The 21,718-nt window shown below is 40.9% G+C and overlaps 1 protein-coding gene across 1 annotated transcript in view; it reads right to left on the reverse strand.

The window, feature by feature from the left end:
* Positions 1 to 394: 394 nt before the first annotated feature.
* Positions 395 to 21,718, reverse strand: part of arsb (arylsulfatase B) — an 88,927-nt gene continuing 67,603 nt past the window's right edge. The window contains exons 7-8 of the mRNA XM_063049318.1: positions 6,531 to 6,659; positions 395 to 5,332 (exon numbers count right to left, since the gene is read on the reverse strand). Of these exons, the coding sequence (XP_062905388.1) occupies positions 5,070 to 5,332; positions 6,531 to 6,659 (392 nt within the window). The 3' untranslated portion in view covers positions 395 to 5,069. The remainder of the gene's footprint in view (positions 5,333 to 6,530; positions 6,660 to 21,718) is intronic.

Genomic DNA, 21,718 nt, shown 5'->3' on the forward strand with positions numbered 1-21,718 from the left:
TACCATGTATTACCTCAATGGCATGCAGAGTAGCAGCTCTGAACACTTCACCAGCAAAAGACCATGAATATACACTTAGTAGGTACCTCCTGTTCCTAATAAAGTGGTCACCAGGTGTATTACTGTAACATGGCAATTCAAGCCAAGTGATTGCTTCAAACAGCAAGCATACATGTTGAACAAAAGGCAAAGCTGGACTGAGTTCCCTCTGATAGAATTTCCTACTTGAACTCATTGGCTGGTTTTAAACTTGAAGACAGCTGGGAGCGAACACGGGAGAATTGGCAGTTTCTCTGGTCTACAATCCAGGTTAAACAACTCTGAGGTCACAAAAGAGAAAAGGGATGACAAAATAATTGAAAGCAAATATGAAAACCAAGAAAATACACAAATGAATAATTACATAAGTTAACTTTTAATAATTATTCATCACGAACATAGCAGAAAATCACGGTTTTATTGCAACTTTATCACTCAACACTGTGGTTGTGCATATAAAGAAGCATTTCAGAAGTTAGTTTAACCACAACACTGATGGGCTTATCAAATACTTGTATCGCTGCCTGGGGCTTGTGCATCATTACAGTCCATCAAGTTACATGTGTATCCTTATACTGGATTGACCAGACTCTGCATCACAGAGGTGTCAAGCTTCTGGGTGTCTGTACCTTAACATTTCTAAAATAACGGAGTGAAGTGGACAGATGACATTCCATGTTCAGTTAATCCCAAGCCCAATTTCCCTTGCTGCCGTCCACATCATTCTGTGATACAAACTGAAGATTGCATATAAATATCTTATTATGAAAGGCATGGATTTTCTACGTTAGAGGCAAATAACAATTTTTTAAAAATTGGAGCACAAACAGCTGGCAATAGCTTTGTGTTGGATGCCAATATTGAAATTTATTACATTGCACCTGAACAGAGATTCATGTGTGTCATGTGGCCTGTTCATTCAAGCTCCAAGGTTCACTGCTGCTACAGCCTGGAGTAAATTGGAAACATCCTTGAAACCAGCACAGTCAAAATATATTTCAGTTACTCGGATTGTTTCAGTGAACTGAAAGAAGTAAAAATAATGCAACATGAGCTTTGTACATGTAGCATCTCAAAGCTTGGATTTTGCAGAGCTGACAAGAGCTGTCTATATGGTTCTGGAGATCTGTGAAGCTGACTTACCCACTCCCCACCTCATACTGAAGTCATGTGCCATTGATTATCATTTGTTATCTCTGGCACCTGTGTCGGTGATCTCATCAAGCTGGCCTTGCAGTCAATTACATCAAAGAATTCCCCAGCGTAGTTTAAAATAAAATTCACATTCAGGTTTTATAATGTAGAACAATGGTTGGAACATACACAAGATTGAGGTAGATGCTGAAATATGAAAATTATATTTCACAACCCATTATATTTTCTTTTTAAGCAAATTCCACTCTATATAATCTTGTTAAGTAGCAATAATGGGGTTAAGCACAACTCACTTGTACTCCATACAAAATGTTATGTGACAAGAAAGTACGTTTTATTGCTCTCTAATTTCAGTCCCTTTTCTCTCTCCTCCTGATCTACTCAACTCCACTCCGCATACCCCAGCACCCTCTCACCCTGTTTCTCCTCCCCTTCACCCACTCCACCTGCCCATCACCACTTCCCTTACATGGTTCCTTGTTGCACCTTCCGTCAGAATCCATCACCTTTCTTCCCAACCACCTATCACCTCCCAGCCTCAGCCATCATTTCCACTTTCCCCTCCTCCATCTGCCCATCTTCCTTCCTCACTTGGATCCAACTATCTCTTGCTAGCTCTTACTTCACTCCACTCCCTCACCTCTTTACACAAACCAGATCTCCACCAACTTTCCATCCAGATGAAGGACGTCAACCCGAGACATCAACAGTCCATTTCCCTCCACAGCTGTTGCCCAGCCTGCTAAATTCCTCAAACACTTTGTTTTGTTTTCGCTCCAGATTTCAGCCTCTTAAGTCTCTTGTACATTTACTTTATAAAGTTCTTTATTTCTCAACACTGAGTTCTGAAGATTAAGCTGCAAATGGTGGAGCAGTGACTCTCTGACAATTTCTCCATTTTGACTTTCAGTTGCATGCGTATATCCTTGGAGTTATTGTTGTATCAGAGCAAGGACAGTGAAACCCGAGACTCTGTTATTACAGCCACATAACCACCAAGCCAAACCTTAGAAAAATAAGCAACCTCAACAATTGTATCACTGAGCATCCAGGGGTTACTAAGTGGATGAGAAGTGGAGGAGGAAACATTTTAAAGTTTAACAAACTTGCTGATTCAGTTGAGATTTCTGGTCAAGGCAGAGCTTAAAAACAAATCTCCATTCAACTCCATGGCGTGTAGCAGCAACAGCAGCACTTGGGGTTTGTCACAGCTATTTCCCTAGATATTGAAAATCTTGCAGGCCCCTGCCACAAAATAAATTAGGCTGAAACAGGACCATAGACACAGAACCCTTGAAGGGTGAACTCATTCACCTTCCCTGAACCGAACGTTGAAAAATTCTGTAAGAGTTCAGTTAGAAGATTGGTCAGTGAAAGGATGGTAGGTGACTTACCACTTTACACGTCATTGATTGAACAGGATTTAATGGAGAATAATCACCACCTGGATTATGTAACTTTGGTCTTGCCCAGATTCTTTGGCTTTGCAACCGTAATGTAGTGCTGCCAGCAGTTCTGTGAGATGCTGCATCACCGCTGGTTTCAAACATTATTGGTGAAGCTTGCCAAAAAAAGTCAGGACCACAGCCAGGCTTGGTCATCTTGGGAAACAAAGCCAGAATAAGGCTTTATAGCATTTAAATTCCTTTCCGAAGAACCATCTGCAGGTAATTTTGCTCTTCCTTTCATAAACAGGCTGCTTTTTTAAAAAAAATGAGTGTGTCTCGTTTGTTCGCTTGGTTGGTCAATTTGTTTCCTAATATTCCTTTCATGCATCAATTATGAGTGGACCTTGGAATTTTGTTTAATTCAACACCAGCTTGTTGGTCCTGTGTGTCTGCATATCACTTGCACGTGAGTAACACCAATAGCGAACAATTATTCTCCAGCCTCTGTGTTCTTTTTCCACTAGTATTCAGTCTTCTGAAATACTACCGTTATCTAAAGATCAGTAATTACTTAAATCTATGATTTAAGCTTCCAAGAAATGTTCCTATGTTCTTAAGATCTTTTTCTCACTCTGAACTTTTCACCTACTTATAGCCTGTACTCTCAGGCCTTTGTAGCTGGCAATTCTCACCTTGGAGGTTTATAGTTTTCTCCTGCACGAGTTTGGACAGTCTTCATTCAATGGAACTTGGTTTCAACTTGTGATTATTAACCTGTTTCATACCCTACTTGATGAAGTAAACAATCTCCTTTTAAGTGTTGTCACTTTCTCCAAATGGCTTTTAATTTCTAGGCTGAAGTGACAATCTCAACTTCAGCTACTACCTTTCATCCTGGAAGAAAGAAGCTTGAGATTTCATAAGCAGCGTCGCCCCCGCAACTCCATCACTGGCTATTGTGCAAGTCAGCTGACAGAGTGCATCACTGACATTTCATTCAGTTGTGAGTACCAGCTCATCTGCCACTGCCCGGATAGAGGGCAAGTGAAGGAGAACCTCAGGGGTGACATGGTGTGGAAAAGAACATTCACACAAGTAACCAGAGCTTTTAAAAAGTACAACACACACACACACACACACACACACACAATACCCTTCTTTGTTGGGAGCTTGCACAAGTTTCTTGAAACTGCAGGACTGTTGAACTGATGAGGCAGACAGGCGATTGCAATAGTCAGCCCCATTGTTCTCTGGATCCACGAGCTGGCTGGCAGTTCTTTCCACAATGAAACTCAGCTGTTCAAATGCAACTGCAGTAACCAATCTCACAGCTGAGTGCTCAGCTGCATCCTGTTGAATCCCCCTTTTCCCATAGAATTCAATCTGCCCCCTGTGCTGAAAAAGAACACAAAGGCAGTTTTCCACAGGAGGTGAAGGGCACATTTCCACAGCAAGCAGAACCAAAAAGTACTTAAGCACTGGAGAAACTCTAGTGGGAGAAATTTGAAATAGCACACAACCAACATTGAACATAAAATAATGCTAGATACACTCATATCAGGCAGCATCAAGGTAGGTAAAAACCGTTGACATTTCAAATTTAATCGATCTTCCTGATAGGATGTCAACCAAAAACATGAAGTCAGTTTGTCTCCAGGGAAGCTACCTACCCTGCTGAATATCTCTAGCAAAACAGTTTTTGCAGATGCCCAAAATCTCAAGCAAATCCAGATGCTAGAAATGTAAGATAAAAAGCACTGGAAATACTGACTGGGTCAAGCAGTTTCTGTGGAGAGAAAAAAGCGATGTTTCCTATAGTAGGGGAGTCTAGGACCAGAGGGCATAGCCTCAGAACACAAGGACATCCCTTTAGCTCAAGGGATGAGGAGGAATTTCTTTAGTCAGAGGGTGGTGCATCGGTCAAATTCATTACCATTCTGGCTGTGAAGGTCAAATCACTCGGTATATTTAAAGTAGAGGTTGATAGGTTCTTGATTAGCAAGGGTGTCAAAGGTTTCAGGGTGAAGGCAGGACAATGGTATTGAGAGCATGATAGAATGGCGGTACAGACTCAATGGGCCAATTGGCCCAATTCTGCTCCTATGTCTTAAGTTCTTAATGTCTCCGGTCAGACCTGATGAAGGGTTATTGACCTGCAATGTTAACTTTACTGTTCTCTCCACAGATACATTCTGAGCTTTTTAGTATTTCCAGCACTCTGTCTTTATATCTTCAACATTAGTCGCAATTCTCATTATAAAAACAGCTGTAATACCTTTGCAATACTTGATAGTTCTAAACAATATATACACAAACAGACTGTGCACAGATCTGGAGTTTCAAGACCTGCTTTGGACGAGTACAATTTCAGAAAGTATCAAAGGACACTCTCAGATTTGGAAATCAAAAGTAGCACTTCAGCACAAATGCCATTGTGTGGCTTATGACAATGTTTAAATAAACATGAGCTGTAAACAAGTTTGGCTCTCAGGCCCAGGGTCCCCAGGCCCCACCTTTGCCAGGATCACACCTTGGGTCATCATCGGGGTAAAAAATTGGCACAGCACCGTCCTGGTAGTATTGAAGTCTTGACAGCAGCTTCTCAACAACTTCAGGGAACTGGTCGGAAAGGTCAACCCTCTCCTCTGGATCAGCTGCAATATTAAAAAGCCAAAGATTTTTCTTTGGCGAATCAGATGGAGCTGATTGCAATTGATTGAATAATGGAGGAGGGAACCAGTAACTGCAGCCTGAGGTAAAATAGAATATTTCCTATTAGTACAATAGAAACTTATGCACATTCAGAAACAATCCTTCAATAATTTAGGTCAGTGACAAAAACAATTCAAAAGCATCACCGGTATGTATTATGCAAACAAGGATAACAGATGTAAAAATAACAATTACTCAAGTGCTAAGGACTGCATCAATTAATTTGTGGCAGCACACACTGAACACAAAATTTTCACTAATGAACTACAGATTTTTGTCCCAACTCCTCAGAACCCCAAGGCAAAATATAGGCATGCATTTACATAACTGTTCACAGACTCAAGGAGCTAATGATTAATGTGAATAATAATATCAATTGATGCTTGCAGGAAGATCTGAGTCTAAGGATATATTGATTCATGTCAATATGGACCTTATTTTAACAGGTCAAAGTCACTGAGTACTACAGCACAAATACAAGCCCTTTTGGCCCATTTAGTCCATGCCAGACTATTACTCTGCCTTGTCCCATTGATGTGAACCCAGTCCATGGTTCAACTTACCCCTCCCATCCATGTAATTATCCAGACTTCTCTTCAATGTTGAAATCAAGCCCACATCCATCACTTTACATTGGCAGCTCATTCCACATTCTCATCACCCTTTGAGTGGAGCTCCCCTTAAACATTTCACCTTTCACTCTTAACCTACGACCTCTAGTTCTAGTCTCACCCACCCTCAGTGGAAAAAGCCTGCTTGCATTTACCCTGTCATACTTTAATATACCACTATCAAATCACTTATTTTCCTACACTCCAGGGAATAAATTCTGAACGTATTCAACCTTTCCTTATAACTCAAGTCCTCAAGTCCCAGCAACATCCTTGTAAATTTTCCCTGTACTCTTTCAAACTAATTGACATCTTTCCTGACATATCAAGTCACTTCACAATAAATCCAGTCCAGTTGGCATATACCTATTTGAAAGCAAAATTAATAAGTGCCATTCATCTAAACAGTAACAGCTAACTAGAGATCTAATCTGGATTATGTTTACTTCCTAAAAGGCCTTTTTAAAAAAAATGTAGTTTGCCCAATTTTGCATCAGATCATTTTCAAATAGACAATGGATTGTAGGTTTCATAGACCTACACCTTCCTGTAATCATAATTAGTTATATCATAAAATAGTAGAAAAGTTACGACATTATACTGAGCATATAATTGTAGTACATACCAGGATATCCAGTTAATAATTTCCAGTCCCCAGAACGGATTGCTGAATGAATTGACACATTAAAGACAGAATTCTGCCATTTGGTCTGTTGTACCCTGGGTGTTGCAATTTTATCGGGTGAAACAGGACCTACAAGACCAACAGAAAAGCTTAACAACAAGGTCATGCAGAATAGATAGGATCAGAACCCAAATCTCTGTTACCAATATTTAGACTGACGGTTTAATGGTCTATGAGAATAAAATTCACAATTAAGTTTTTGATCAAATAAAGATAAGCAGTAGACAACATAATTCAGGAATGCCAAAGGCAAAAAATAAGATACGCTGACTGAATCATAAATATGACTTCATATTACTTTTCCACACTGTGGCATACTTTTCCATTTTTATTTTAATTCCTTGTGACTATCTCAATTTCCAGAGTTTAGAGATAATTAATAGTTAAAAGTATCCCTGCTGTGAGTCATACTATTACATGAAAATAACGAGAGAGACAGCACCTCTGGAGCCATGAGTAAGAGCTCCAACTGGTGTGTGGCCCGCCAGGTGTTAGACATCTTGAAGTAGTTGGTGAGACAGTTGTTGTGGTCCATGCTGGAACAAATGATCGGTAGGAACAGGAAAGGAAGTTCAACTGAGGTAATATCAAGAAATGAGAGCTAAATGAAAAAGAATATCGAGAGATATAACCCCTGGATGACTATGTGGAAGCTGGCACAGACTGACTAATCGGCAGAGCCAAACTCTGCAAGGAGCTGTTGTGGGAGAGACTACCACAAGCTAAGAACAAATGAAACTAGTAAGACTAGAGTAACTATGTATTTAAAGTAATTTCATGGGTGATTAATAACAGCCCCAAAAGATGATGTAATACAGCTCATATTTTCATGATATAGAAGCTTTCCACTTGGGCCATCGAGTGTACATTGGCTGGCAGGAGTGATCCCATTCAATTCCCTGGAATTCATTCTCCCTCACTTGCTTATGAGCTCTCCCTTGATTCATCTACCATCCACCTACACTTGGAATAATTTCCTATGATTATTGTTCTTGTTGTTCCTTTTCTCTCCTTGTGGCACATTTTGCTGTTTCCTGAGCATCTGACTGTGTTTTGTTTTAAAAAGGGGGTTGAGTTGCCAGCTCAATGCTCAACCAAGCACGGATGGAAAGTGTGCAAGGAGCCGGCCGAATTCAAACGAGGAACCATTCACCTCGAAGTCCGGTGTGGATGCCACTACAACACCGGCCGGCTATTCCTACGACGTACATGGTTAGATTTACTACTAAACACAGGAAAACATTAGTAACTTGGAAAAGAGGAAAAAGGAGTTTGGAGTCAGTTTATTCAGTTAGACAAATATCAGAAGGCAGGCCAAAGATAACAATCCCTTAGAAAACACTAGCATTGCGAAAGTAGTTTCAAGGAAAGACCAGACAAAAAGGCAAGAGGCAGACTATTTGAAAAGCAGAAATGATGTAGAAAAGAACAGTTATAAGAAAGATAACTTGTAATGTTGTGGGGGTGGGGGAGTGGTGAATGAGGAAACCAGAAAAAAAAATGACAGTTGATAGAAAATGTGGAAAGTTTTACTGTTCGAAACAAACATACACACACAACTGCACTGGGTCTTGGAAAAAAAAATTGCTGACCTTGTCTACATTTTATTGTTTCTACACATTTCAGACAGCCGAGGATTTTTCTTCACCAGTAATGCTCCCCAAGGTATTTTTAAACCGATCTGTTTAAGATATTAGTTGTTGAAAGCTGTGAGGTCACTACCTTGGGAAAAGGGAAGTTACATTATGGAACATTTTATCCAGTGTGTGTGACTGCTGTAAGAGTCATCTTACAATAAGTGTTTTGGCAGCTTGCATAAAAGGAGCATGAAGATTTCAATCATACAGTACATCACTAAATGGGAATTTGCCTTATTAATGCAAGGAAGATTAATGAGAATAAAAAGCAGAACATTTCTTTCTGGTGTTCACTATGTAAACAGATAATACATTCTGAACAATGCTACATGTCAGTCTTAAATATGCATTGCAAGTTATTTCGCACTCCACAACCATAAAATTCACGTGAACTCTACAAATCTGTTTAAAATTAAATTCTTTGCAACATGGAATACTGGCAGCTACAGGCTAAATTTGAGCCCTGCTCAAGTTAACTGATCTTACAACTTAGGAGCAGCAGGCTAGGAAGGGGGCAATATCTGCCTGTGGTTTTCCATTGATCCTAACATGTATGAGTATCAGAATAATACAAGTTGAAGTTTAACTGTGAAGCTGCCAAAACCAATTGACCTGCCCACTTTAAATGAACCTCCCTTCAAGAAGTATAGTAGATCTGTATCTCAGAACACCCCAAATCATCCTGCAAACAATGGAATACCTTTGAACCAAAGCAAAAAATGGAAATGTAGCAAAAAATTTGGGGCACGTTACACCTACATAAATACAATATGGCAATTACTGATCTGTTTTACTAATGTTGGTTAAGGGCTAAATACTGGCCAGAGTATTAAAGACAAGTAGAATTTAGATGGATATCAGTCAATTGCAGGCAAATAGGACTAGCTCAGGTAGGCACTTTCAGATGGCACAGATGAGCTAAACCAAACAGTCTGTTTCAGTGCTGTGTAATTCTATGCATCTATAAATTTGTAATTCCCCACACAATAATCAGATTAGGTTTTGCTGTTCAGGTTACTGGAGTGGGACTTCCATCTACAATTATTGCCGCCACTTCACAGAAGATCAACTCCTGAGTTATGATCAACACAAATTATTTAGGGTGGTCTACAAGGACAAGCCAAGGAATTCAAAACCAACGACCCCATCATCAATGGTGGGAAAGGTACTGTGAGGTATTCTGAGATCTATTCTGGAAAGGCAAGAACTGATTAGGCATAGTTTACATTTCTTGTGTGAAATTGTCTTACAAATTTGATTGAGTTTTTTTTTGAAGAGGTAACTAAGAAGATTTGATGAAGGTAGATGATGGCTTCATGGCTTTTGGCAAGGTCCCACATGGTAGGCTGGTCTGGGTTGGACCACACAGGATCCACAGTGAGCTAGCCGTTTGGATGCAAAATTGAGTTGGAGGAAGGAAAAAGAGAACAGATTTTTCCAGACTGAAGGCCTGTGACCAGTAGAATGGTGCTGGGTCCACTGATGTTTGACACATATATTAACAATTTGGATGAGAACTTTATGGTATGATTAGCACATTCGCAGAAAATTGGTTGAATGGTAGACAGTGAAAGCAGCTCTAGCAGGATCTAGACCAACTAGAAAAATGGGCAAAATAATGGCAGATGGAATTTAATTCAAGCAAGTATGAAGTAATGCATTTTGGAATTTTAAACCATGGCAGAATATAGCAAGTAAACAAAAGGGCCCTGGAGGGCTTGAGTTATAATGATGGACTGGACAAATTAGGATCATCTTCCCTTGAGTGAAGAAGGTCATCAGGTGACCTTAGAGGTTTGTAAAATTGTGAATGGCATTGTTAAGATGAATTTTCAGTCTTGTTTTCTACAACAGGAGAGTCTGTAGCTAACGGACATAGGTTTAAAGGTGAGAGGGTAAAGACTTAAAGTAGACCCAAAAGGCAAGATTTTTCGCCAAGAGAGATGAAATGAAATAAGCTGCTGGAGGAGGTGTTTGAGGTAGGTACATTTAAATGTCATTTGGACAGGGTTATGGATAGGAAAGGTTGAGAGGGAGATGGACTAATTGCAGGAAAATGAAACCAGCTTAAGAAGACATCTTGGACAAATTGGATTTAAGGCCCTGCCGTCATGCTGTAGAAATCCATGTCTATAACAAATTCAAACTTCCCAATTTTACTTCAGGGCATTGTTTAGATTGGTGAAGGAAATAGGAATCTGGGGCCAAACACAAGATGCCCATGATATGGTCTTCATGAAAGCAATAGAAATTTCATCTCTGAAGCTTCATATCCACACAGTTGTCAACTTGGTCACATCAGGACATCAACTTGAATTAACCCATTGACACATGGAGGTTTGTGTGCTTCAAGGACTCCATCAGGCGATGCCAACTCAGGGCCACCCATGTTGGAATGGCTGTGGATGAGATCCAACCTGAGCGCCTGAATGGACAGACTCGTGTCTGCCCCTCCTGGGCCATGCCATATGAAGCAACAACATCAGGATATAGGAGAAATACCTATTTGCAATTACAGAACTCCTTCAGTGGAGTAAAATATACAACTTTGCAATGGAAGGTCATAATTTTCTCTAGCAGCTGAAATCTCTTTCCCTTTTCCTTCTAATCCATTTAATAATTGTCCTCATTTGATGCTGATCCCAAGAACAATGAAACTCTAGCTTCTACCATGCACAGCTATATCAGAACATTCACCAGTCCTTACTTCATAATGCTACTTGAGTTTATAGTCATCACCTTTCCATCTGTAGTTCACATTGCTTCTTCACTAGATCTCACTATGTGCAGTTTACATGAAGCTTGCTCTGTCCTTTTTATTTGGCATTCACTCACTCTTCAAGATTAATAAAGATAGTGAGCAGAAGGCTTAAGGAGAAGCAAGTGCCATTCTAACTCTTGTTCCTATTTGTATCGATCCAGGTCCTATACAGCAAAGGCCTCCTTTTGAAGACACTGTTTCCAAGGATAAGGCTGAACTATCATATGCTCCAATCCTCCAAAGCTCCAACATATTTATCTCCAACATCCAGTCTCAGCAATTTATTTAAAACACAAAAGGTATTCACAGCTGGGATCCAAGTTAAATACAGTCTTCTTCAAAAAAAGAGAAGAGGATGGGCCTTACATTAAGCATCCAGAAGCCCAAGTTCCTCTGCAATCCTACCCTGACAGCACTACAAGATGTGGATACTGTCTGATGCAGGCCACTTTCCATACATTGAGAGCCAGTTCTCCGTGAAGGCAGTCATTGATCTGAAATACATCACTGCCCTTGGTGTCTTTACCCAACCAAGAAAAAGACATTTTTCAGACCAATAACTCTGATACATGGCCAGGGTCAGAGTTCACTAACCAGTAGTAATACCCACCTTCCTGTATTTGAGGCAGGAACAATCTACAGTAAGAACTTCAAAGTACTGGACAGTCTCCATGAAATATTCTAAACCCATCGGTAGAATAAGCAATCTAAAGATTGTGTCTTCTCCCAGGTATTGACACTATCAACTAACTCTGGTGGAGATGCCATATTGTCCACATGCCCAACAAAAACCCAGGTTTTCTTCTCCAAACTCTTTCATGGCAAGAGATTTCCAGGACAAAGAAAATGCTTCACAAACATTTTCAAAGTATCTGTGAGGGGAGAAAAAAATCCTCACCAATCGCAGGAAGCCCTAGCCCAGGATAACTCAACAAAATGCAAAAACAACGCACGGGTTGGCACTGAACACCCGAGTGTTTATGACAGGAGTGACACAGGGGTAAAGTGAAAACAGGTATACACAATATCCCACAGAATCCATCCACCCAGCACATCAAATCCCTTTCTGACAAGAGTGGTACACATTGTGGTACAGCCCATAGCTCCAGGGACCCAGGTTGGATCCTGACCTAAGCGAGTGTCTCTGCAAAGATGGCATGTTCCCTTTTTAATTGTGTGGGTTGCTTCTTGGTACTCTGGGTTCTTCCCATATTCTAAAGGTGTGTTGGTAGAATTGAAGGTCAACAGGAAAAAGTGTCAATGGGGGGCTGATGGACATGTGTGACAGAGAATATGTTTGCAGGAGCAGATAGAAATAAGGAGATGGTCACTGGGGATCCTTCCATGGGAATAACAGAAGAAATTATCCCTGGGGCAGATCATCTACTACACATTGTGTGTACTACACAGTGCAGCAAGCTTGAAGGGCTGAGTGGCCTACTCCTATTTTATTATGTTCTTATGTTGGGAGCTGATATGAACCTAATGAACTGAATGGCTTTCTTCTGGGTTGTGGCATTCACAGCCCTGAAAGACGCAAGAGGCTGTGCACATTGAAACTCTTAGCACATGATCAGAAGGTACCAATGGCCACATCTTAATAGTGGAAGGGTGTGCTCAAAAGATATCCACACGAGTTATAACCATAAGATAAAAGATGATACAAATTCAGTGCAGCTGCTCACAAGAGCTGCCATAATCTTCTCAAAGAAAATGCAAAACCATGCTGGTTTCAGAAATACTGGCAGAGCAGGATTGTTCAGTACAGTAGTATTCCTACAATTTAAAGTTCAGTGCTCTAAAAAGAGCCTGGAAACAAATTTAATAAATAAACAAACACACACACGCACACACAAGAAGATTAGAGAGCAAACCTATTTTCATATTATGCAAGAATAGTTTTATCAGTTTAACATTATTATGAGGAATGTGCAAATTATGCTTTTTAAACTATAATGATTTTGTCAGATGCCCATTCATCAGTTCCTCCCCTGGATGCAGAATTCTTTAATTCTACCCAAAGATCTTCACTTGCTTCTACACTCCGTGTGCAATTGTACTGAACTACATAGAAATTAGTATCTCAATCACCATTGACAAAAGCAGGACTTCCCTTTTAGGTTATATTTTAAATCACTGGTTTATTCTATAAAGTCACAAGCTCAAAGGTCACACTTTAAAAGCAATTCGTTGAACGGAAGGACTTATTTATCTTAGAGGTATCAGGCCCTTCCAGCCTGACCAGCCCGCACAACACAATTACACCCACGTGACCAATTAACCTGCTAACCTGTAGGTCTTTGGGGGCGGGGGGGAACCAGAGCCCCAAGACAAAACCCATACAGTGACAGGGAGAATGTACAGTCAATGAGGGAATAATCTGGGTCACTGGCACTGTTATAGAATTACGCCAACCACTATGCTATCATGCTGCCCATCCCAAAGGTTTTGCAGAGCTATGGCACCCTTTTTTCATCTTTCCAGTATGTATCTGTTTCTCAGCAAAGGACTGGATTTTTTCTTTTGCATTTTACAAGGTTTTCAGTAGCATCTGGAAAGATGTAATGCCAATCTGGTGTGCTGGATTCATGATTACAGGAATAAATAAACCACAGACATTTTCTCAACCTCAAAAAACAAAGGTATGGAAATATTTCAAACAGCTTAAAGTAATCCATTAATATAGAGAATAAAATGGTTAGTGTTCCATGCCTCAACCAGAAGATCTTGAGAAACTAGGGTGGTCTACAAAGCCATTTCTGGCATTCATTAACAAATTCCATATTAAGCCTACCATTTCTACTATTTTAAAGCTGTAACTCTGGTGACAGCATTTACATTATATATTACATTCAGTTCAGAGTGTACGACAGCTCTCTGATTAATCCCATTCTCTCACAATTTATTCACTTTTACACATCCTATCAGCAGCACTCTGATTCTCCAAACACCATCCTACATGGGAGTAACTTACAGTCGCCAATTAACGTAACAAACAGCATGACCTTTGGGTGTGGGAGGTAACCAAAGCACTAGAAGGAAATCCATGTGCCCACAAGCTCTTTACACAGGTAGGATCAAAAATTAGGACTGAACCTGGTTTATTTGAATACAGATAACTATGTTATCCATAGCGCAACTATATCATATAAAAATAGCAAGCTTATATCTTGAAGCAAACTTTCCCCCAAACCACAGACACTGGAGGTTTTATAAAGTTTTTTAATCTCCACTAAAGTACTGGGTCTGCCCTAATCATCATATGGAAGTCTTTGATGTGTTCTGTGTCGATCTGCCAAATATTTTGGGTATGCTATTTTGGCAGCGGAGTGTGTGGTGACACTTGCAGGCTGCCCCCAGTAGGTGTGTTTGTCGCCAAAGCAAATGATGCATTTCACTGTCTGTTTCAATGCACGTATAATAAAATAAATCTGGATCTGAACACCCCCCAGCCCCAGTTATAATTATAAGTGCAACTAAGACACCTAATAACTACAACAATAATAAGTGTCTAAAGTGGTGGTCGATATAGGAGTTGGGATATGATGTTAAAATTATCATTGGTAAGGCCAAATTTGGAGTATTGTCTACAGTTCTGGTCACTAAATTATAGCAAAGACGTCAACAAAATAGAGAGAGTGCAGAGAATATTTACAAGAATGTTACCTGGGTTTCAGCACCTAAGTAACAGAGAAAGGTTGAACAAGTTGGGTCTTTATTCTTTGGAGTGTAGAAGGCTGAGGGGAGAGTAGGGGAGATTCAAACAGGAGGACATGAGTTGACAGTTAGGGGGCAAAAGTTTAGGGGCAACACGAAGGGGAACTTCTTTACTCAGAGAGTGGCAGCTGTGTGGAACGAGCTTCCAGTAAAAGTGGTAGAGGCAGGCTCGATATTGTCATTTAAAGTAAAGTTGGGTAGCTATATGGACAGGAGAGGAATGGAGGGTTATGGGCTGAGTGCAGGTCGGTGGGACTAGGTGGGACTAGGTGAGAGTAAGCATTTGGCATGGACTAGAAGGGCCGAGATAGCCTGTTTCCATGCTGTAATTGTTATACGGTTATATATTATTGAGAAAGGAAGATGTAGACAACAATTTTGCTTGACCTTTCAGAGATTAATAAATCGTATTCAGTAAAATGCAGCTGACAGAAACTGTGGCAACAAGGTACACTTTTATAATGTTTCACATGCACTGGTACCTGTGGCACTCTCCATGAATTATACACCACAGGTGACCCTAGAGCTTACTTCTGAATTGCAATCAGCATTCGTGTCGTGAAATGACTACTCATATTCTTATTTCTCGCCATACTTTCGGACTTCTTAAAAAGTCTTTCAAGTCACTTAGTTATGCAGACATTATTCAGCTGCTCCTGATTCAACTGTGAGAACATTTCGATTCTTGACTGGTCTGGGTCTCAAAGTTTATTTTTGCTGCTGTTTTATCTGATGGTCTGCGTTGGTCAGAGTCGACCACGGATGTTGCACCCGAAGCTGTTGAAGTTGACAGGCAAGCCAGTACACAAGTCAGGGTATTATGATACAGAGAGCAAGCTGTTGCCCATGCAGCACTTAATGAATCCAAAGGAACAACAAAAATACGATACAATTTGGCACCAGCAGCATCGCAGGGTGTTGCCAGTCAGTGTTAAGTCATAAGAAGTCAGGCACTCTCTCAAGCACCCGGTGCAGGATGATTATATACAAACCAATGCTTAAAAATGAGGACTGGCTTAGGCACTCGGGCCCTGGATTCTTCCTCCGGGTTTACTCCTGAGGCCTTCCCCATGAGTGGGTATAGCTGCAAGGCGGCAGAGGTCCGAGATCAGAGTTTTCCTTCTCCTAGATGAGCTGCCAACTTATGACTGACAAGCCCCATCTGCCCAATTGAACTGGTTTTGCCCACTTTTGCTCCTTCTCCTGTCAGGAGAAACCTGCAAGGTTTAGTAACTAAGCCACACATGAAGGCCAAGAGTGAGACTTGGTTGTCAGAAACTATTTAAGATACACACCACTGGGGGCATTTAATAGGTAGTGGGAGCTTATCCCCAACTAACACCCCCAACCCAGCTATGATAACCTTAAGGAACCTGTTTTATCTACATTTTCAAAATCCCCACTTTGAGTATTTTTTTCAGTGGGGTGATTCCCTTTGAACTAATCCTAGAAAACAGATCCTGCTGTAACCAGCATCCACTGACATCATTGTCCAAACAATGAGTTTGATCGCGTGGCATTTGATAGCGTGATGTTTATCAGCAAAGTGCATTTACTCAGCAATCAAATACTGCACTACAGTAAACTATGTAAAGAGACAGTTCTACTGACAGCAACATATAAAGCTCACCCCTGAAGCAGAATGGCTACATTTCTTGAAAGAAGTCAGGCACTCTCTCAAGTCAGCACAGGAGGATTATATACAAACCAATGCTTAAAATTAATCCTTCCTATAGGAGTCAGTACAGACTCTAGGTCCAGTTTTCAGGAGGTAACCAAACCATCTCCCACTGTGTAGAAATTGTGATGCAACTATAACAGAATAGAAATTGCTCAAGAAGCCATTTCAAACATATTGTAAGAGACACGTTCACACAGAATGAGAAGAAACTTTCAGTTAGAAAGGCCACTATTTTGTACCCAGGCAGAAAGGTTCTATTTTAAAGAAATGCCCTGAGCCATGTTCAGTAAAACATAGAACAGTACAGCACAGTACAGGCCCTTCGGCCCACAATGTTGTGCTGACCATCAAACCCTGCCTCCCATTATAACCCCCCACCTTAAATTCCTCCATATACCTGTCTAGTAGTCTCTTAAACTTCACTAATGTATTTGCCTCCACCACTGACTCAGGCAGTGCATTCCACACACCAAGCACTCTCTGAGTAAAAAAACCTTTCTCTAATATCCCCCTTGAACTTCCCACCCTTTACCTTAAAGCCATGTCCTCTTGTATTGAGCAGTGGTGCCCTGGGGAAGAGGCGCTGGCTAAATAAAGCTAAATAAAAATTAATCAATATCGCTTATACTGGATATAAACAGGAGAAACTCTGCAGATGCTGGAAATCCAAGCAACACACACACACAATGCTGGAGGAACTCAGCATTTTGTGTGTGTCACTTACACTGAACCTAGTTTTCTGCATTAATGTTAACCTCATCTAAAGTATGAATGAAGCACTCAGCATTTCAATGGGTACCTTTTGTTTTTAAACTGAATTTGTTGGCACTTTTTAATAAAATGTGTTACAATCCTGCTTGAACCCTCCTTCACTTTGTGACCTTCAAAGGCGGAAGTACGACAAGGAGTCACAAGTCAGTGAGTATGCTGCCAGAACCAGCACGAGGGAGAAATGTTTGTCGATGCCTTTAGTTTTAAAATTTGCCAAAAGCTTTACTTATCTTCCTTGTTGGAGACATGGAAATCTCAGGGCTGCCCTGGGAACTGATGAACAACCGTTTCCTATGGCAGCTGTAAGCTGTCTAGACAGCCAGCAGGTGCTTCTATTTTCCTCCCAGAAGACAAGTTCTCCCAGCATAATGCTCTGTTTTTTGTTCAATCCATAATTGGGTCAATTCACCTCTGTCATTATAAGATCAGCCTTCATTCTTCTAATGGAAGGATATAGATCGATTTTATTTGATTGCTCATAAGCATGTTTTTCCCAAAGAATAATGAATTTTATTACACTTCCTTTGAGGCAAGTATACTTTACCTGGATAAGGAGACCGTAATTGCCTGTGGCATTCTAGATGCACTTTCAGTGAAGTTCAATCGCAGCACAACTTCCCACACCCTTACAAAAAAGTCTAGTATTCCTGATGAAGGGTCTTGGCCCAAAACATTGACTCTATTCCATTCCATGGATGCCGTTGGGAGGGGGGGTGTGGGGTGTGTTAGAAAGTGAGAGAGAGAGAGTGAGAGAGAGAGTGAGAGTGAGAGTGAGAGTGAGAGTGAGAGTGAGAGTGAGAGAGAGTGAGAGAGAGTGAGAGAGAGTGAGAGAGAGTGAGAGAGAGTGAGAGAGAGTGAGAGAGAGTGAGAGAGTGAGAGAGTGAGAGAGTGAGAGAGTGAGAGAGAGAGAGAGAGAGAGAGAGAGACAGAGAGAGAGAGAGAAAGAAATGCATTTCACTGGATTTCCAACATCTGCAGAATCTCTTCTGTTTCTAATATGCTAGGCGCCCATTTAAAAACTGGGCAACACTGTTATGTTTCTCAATTTCAAACAAAACGAGGATTAAAGCCACAGTGCCCATTTAAAGAAATGCATTGAATCACTCACCCCCAAAAAATAAGTATACCCCTGTTGCACACTACTGAGTAGTTGGACTTTAATTGCACTGTATTCTCCTTTAATAAAGGTCCTGATGTAGCATTACATCCACTGCACACTACTGCTTCCCTTTGCTAATGTGAACATACCGTAGTTCCTGAGACTTACTCACACACCTTCATGCAGCCTCCCTAAGGTGGTGAAAGTTTGGTAGTGGATCATCATAATGAATGTTGGTTTGCCAAGACAATTCCCAGTGGAGTTTAATTCTAAAATATTGAGTTTAGAAGTTTCAGTACTATCAAAATTCAACCATCTCCCTCCTAGCTTACAACAATTTAAGATACACTGTTGTATTAAGGTGTATCAATTTTGAAAGGACAAACTGAAAGATATTAAAATATAGTAAAAATAATCTACCATTTACAGGCTAATTGTAGTAAGGAGCCATAGTTCACAGTAATTGAATTTGGAATTATTAAATTCTTCTTTACATATAAAGAGCAGTAGGTGAAATAATTTCAAGGTTATTATGTCTTGGATTTGGACATGTGCTTTCATGTTTTAGAGATGAACTGCTACTCAATGCCTAGGAATTGATCAGATGTATCAATCAAATCAAGTTTAATTGTTATTCAAACCATACATTGAGACAGCATTCCTGTGGGGCCAAGGTGCAAAAAGCATACATGTGTATTCAAAATAATAGAAAGGAGGAAAAAAGAGAAAGAACACAGTCACGTAAGAAAACAAATTCTTAGTCCAAGTCCCTGAACAACAAGTCCCGCAAATTGATGGTTCTTGGCAAGTCTGGCCTGTAATTCCACCGATCCACCACTGGAGGCAGCACCGACAGGAGAGGCCACCCCCAATCAACACTGGACACCATGCTACAACGCAGGCCCGAGGACTGAGGCCTAGTCCCAGCTACAACCAGGGAGACACCGCTGCCTCATCACCTGTCTCTCCACCAGACAAAGGAAGCAGGCCTATGGGTCTTGTAGTTGCAAAAGAAACGTCCCAGACAGTCACTCACAGAATTAAAGCCTTTGCTGCAGATATAACCACATTATAATGCTAGAATTTCAAATGACATTGTACATACACATGAAATGGAAAGCAGTTTCCTTTGAGCACCATAGTGAAGCCATAATGTAGAGTACCTTCAAGAGTAAGCAATAGATAAGGTATGGATGAATGAAGAGTTTATTAGGAGATGGAAACTTGTGAAAACTTTCTGCCCACAAGAGAGAAGCTATGCTCTGATCTTGCACATATGTCAGGAGATGCATTTAGAATATAATTTCGAAATACTTGTATTTGAATTACAATTATTTCCTGCAATCCTTCAAATACTTAAGGGAGCTGGGGTTGGGTGTAAAACTGAGAAAAGAATTTTATTAATCCAAATTGAAACACCCAAAGGCTCTCAACGAGAACAGGCAAAAATGTCAGTATTTCAGGCACTGGTATTCATGGAAATGTGCCTCATATCTAGGTTCGGTGCTTATTGTTCAGGTATCCCTGTGATGAAAGATATGCCTACTCAATACCAACATGTAAAACAAATAATGTAATAAAGTCCTCTACCAAACAGGGACTTTGTAAACTTTTGCTGGTGACTAGTGATGCTCCCCAGGGGTTGGTATTAGGACTGCTTCTTTTCATATTATATTTCAATGATTTGGATGGCAGAATTGATGGCTTTGTGGCCAAGTTTGCAGACGATACAAAGATAGGTGGATGGGCAGGTAGTTTTGAGGAATCCAGGAGTCTGCAGAGGACTTGGACAGTTTGGAAGAATGGCCAAATAAGCGGCAGATGAAATATAGCGTATGGAAGTGTATGATCATGCACTTTGTTTGAAAGAATAAAAGCATGGACTGTTTTCTAAACAGGGAGATAATCAGAAGTCAAAGATGCAAATGGACTTGGAAGATTTCATGCAGAATTCCCCAAAGACCAACCTGCAGGTTGATTCAGTGGGGAGGAAAGTAAATGCAATGTTAGCATTCATTCTAAGTGGACTAGAACAGGGGTCCCCAACCTTTTTTGCACTGCAGACTGGTTTAATATTGACAACATTCTTGTGGACTGGCCGACTGAGGTAGGGAGGGTGGTTAATCACGACCGGAATATAGGTGATAAGTCAACTATAAGTCACTTATCAGTGGCTAATACACTCAATTTCGTTTCTAAAAGGGTTTATCTAACGAATTTAATATTAAACACACAGCGCCTATTTTCCTCGCTGAATATAGTGATAAGTCACTTATAAGTCATAAGGGGGTTCCTTATGTCCAGTCTATTCCGCATTTTAGTTTTCATTGCATTCATTGCAGAAAACTCCGCTTCACAGCGATATGATGCTGGAAATGGAAGCAACGTTTTCAGTGCTTTTGTGGCTGTCTCAGGATATTCAGCCTTGACTCTGATCCAGAATGCCGGCAGAGATGTTATGTCAAACATACTTTTCAGCCCGCCATCATTTGCAAGCTTGAGCAGTTATCTTCTTCCCGCATTGACATGGATGATTCACCGGGGACATTCACGGACCCATTCCTTTGCACGTCTTAGGTCATTTGCGGTTGGGAAGTAACGCTCAAATTCTGTCGATAGTGAAGATAGGTGTTCGCGCACCAGCTGTGAGTCTCAGTCTCTCCCAAATTCCCAGCTAATGTTGGGAACATGTCAAATATGCCTCTGTCCATTCACCGTCCCCACAGTTCCAGTTTGGCTGTGAAAGCAGACACCTTATCTGCCAACCTGAAGACAGTTGTCATTCTCCCCTGAAGTGACAAATTGAGTTCACTGAGCAAATTGAAGATGTCACACAGATAAGCGAGTTTTGCTATCTACTCCTCCTCACTTAAGTGGGCTGGCAGTGGTGACTTTTTTCTTGAAAGAAATCTGTGTAGTTGCTCTCTTAACTCAAGAACCCTGGCCAGGGCTCTCCCCCTTGATAACCACCTGACTTCAGTGTGTAAGAGAAGGCGTTTGTGCTCTGCATCCATTTCCTCACAAAGCTGCTCAAACAGACGTGAGTTCAGGGCTTTTGCTTTGATGTGATTGATAACTTCAACAACGTCACTCAATACGCTGTTAAGATCAGGTGACATTTTTCAGCTAGCCAGCATTTCCCTGTGTGTGACACAGTGTGTCGACTGGCATTCAGGGCAACCTCTTTGACTCGGGTAGTGAAACCAGACTAGTTAAGCCGTTCTAACAGCTGTGCTTCGATGTCCTTCGCTATGTCATCGATTCTCCTTGAAACTGTGGTAGCTGAAAGAGAAACTTGTGCCATCTTGTTAGCTGCAGCTTCTCCCAACAGTTCACGGCACATGTCCTTGGCAGCAGGCAGAATCAATTCTTCAGCAACAGTGAAAGGCTCCTTAGCCTTAGCAATATGGCTAGCCACTAAGTACGACGCTCTCAGAGCAGCAGCATTGGTGGAGGTGGTGG

This window comes from Mobula hypostoma, chromosome 5, assembly GCF_963921235.1.
Source record: "Mobula hypostoma chromosome 5, sMobHyp1.1, whole genome shotgun sequence".
Classification (NCBI taxonomy): Eukaryota; Metazoa; Chordata; class Chondrichthyes; order Myliobatiformes; family Myliobatidae; genus Mobula; species Mobula hypostoma.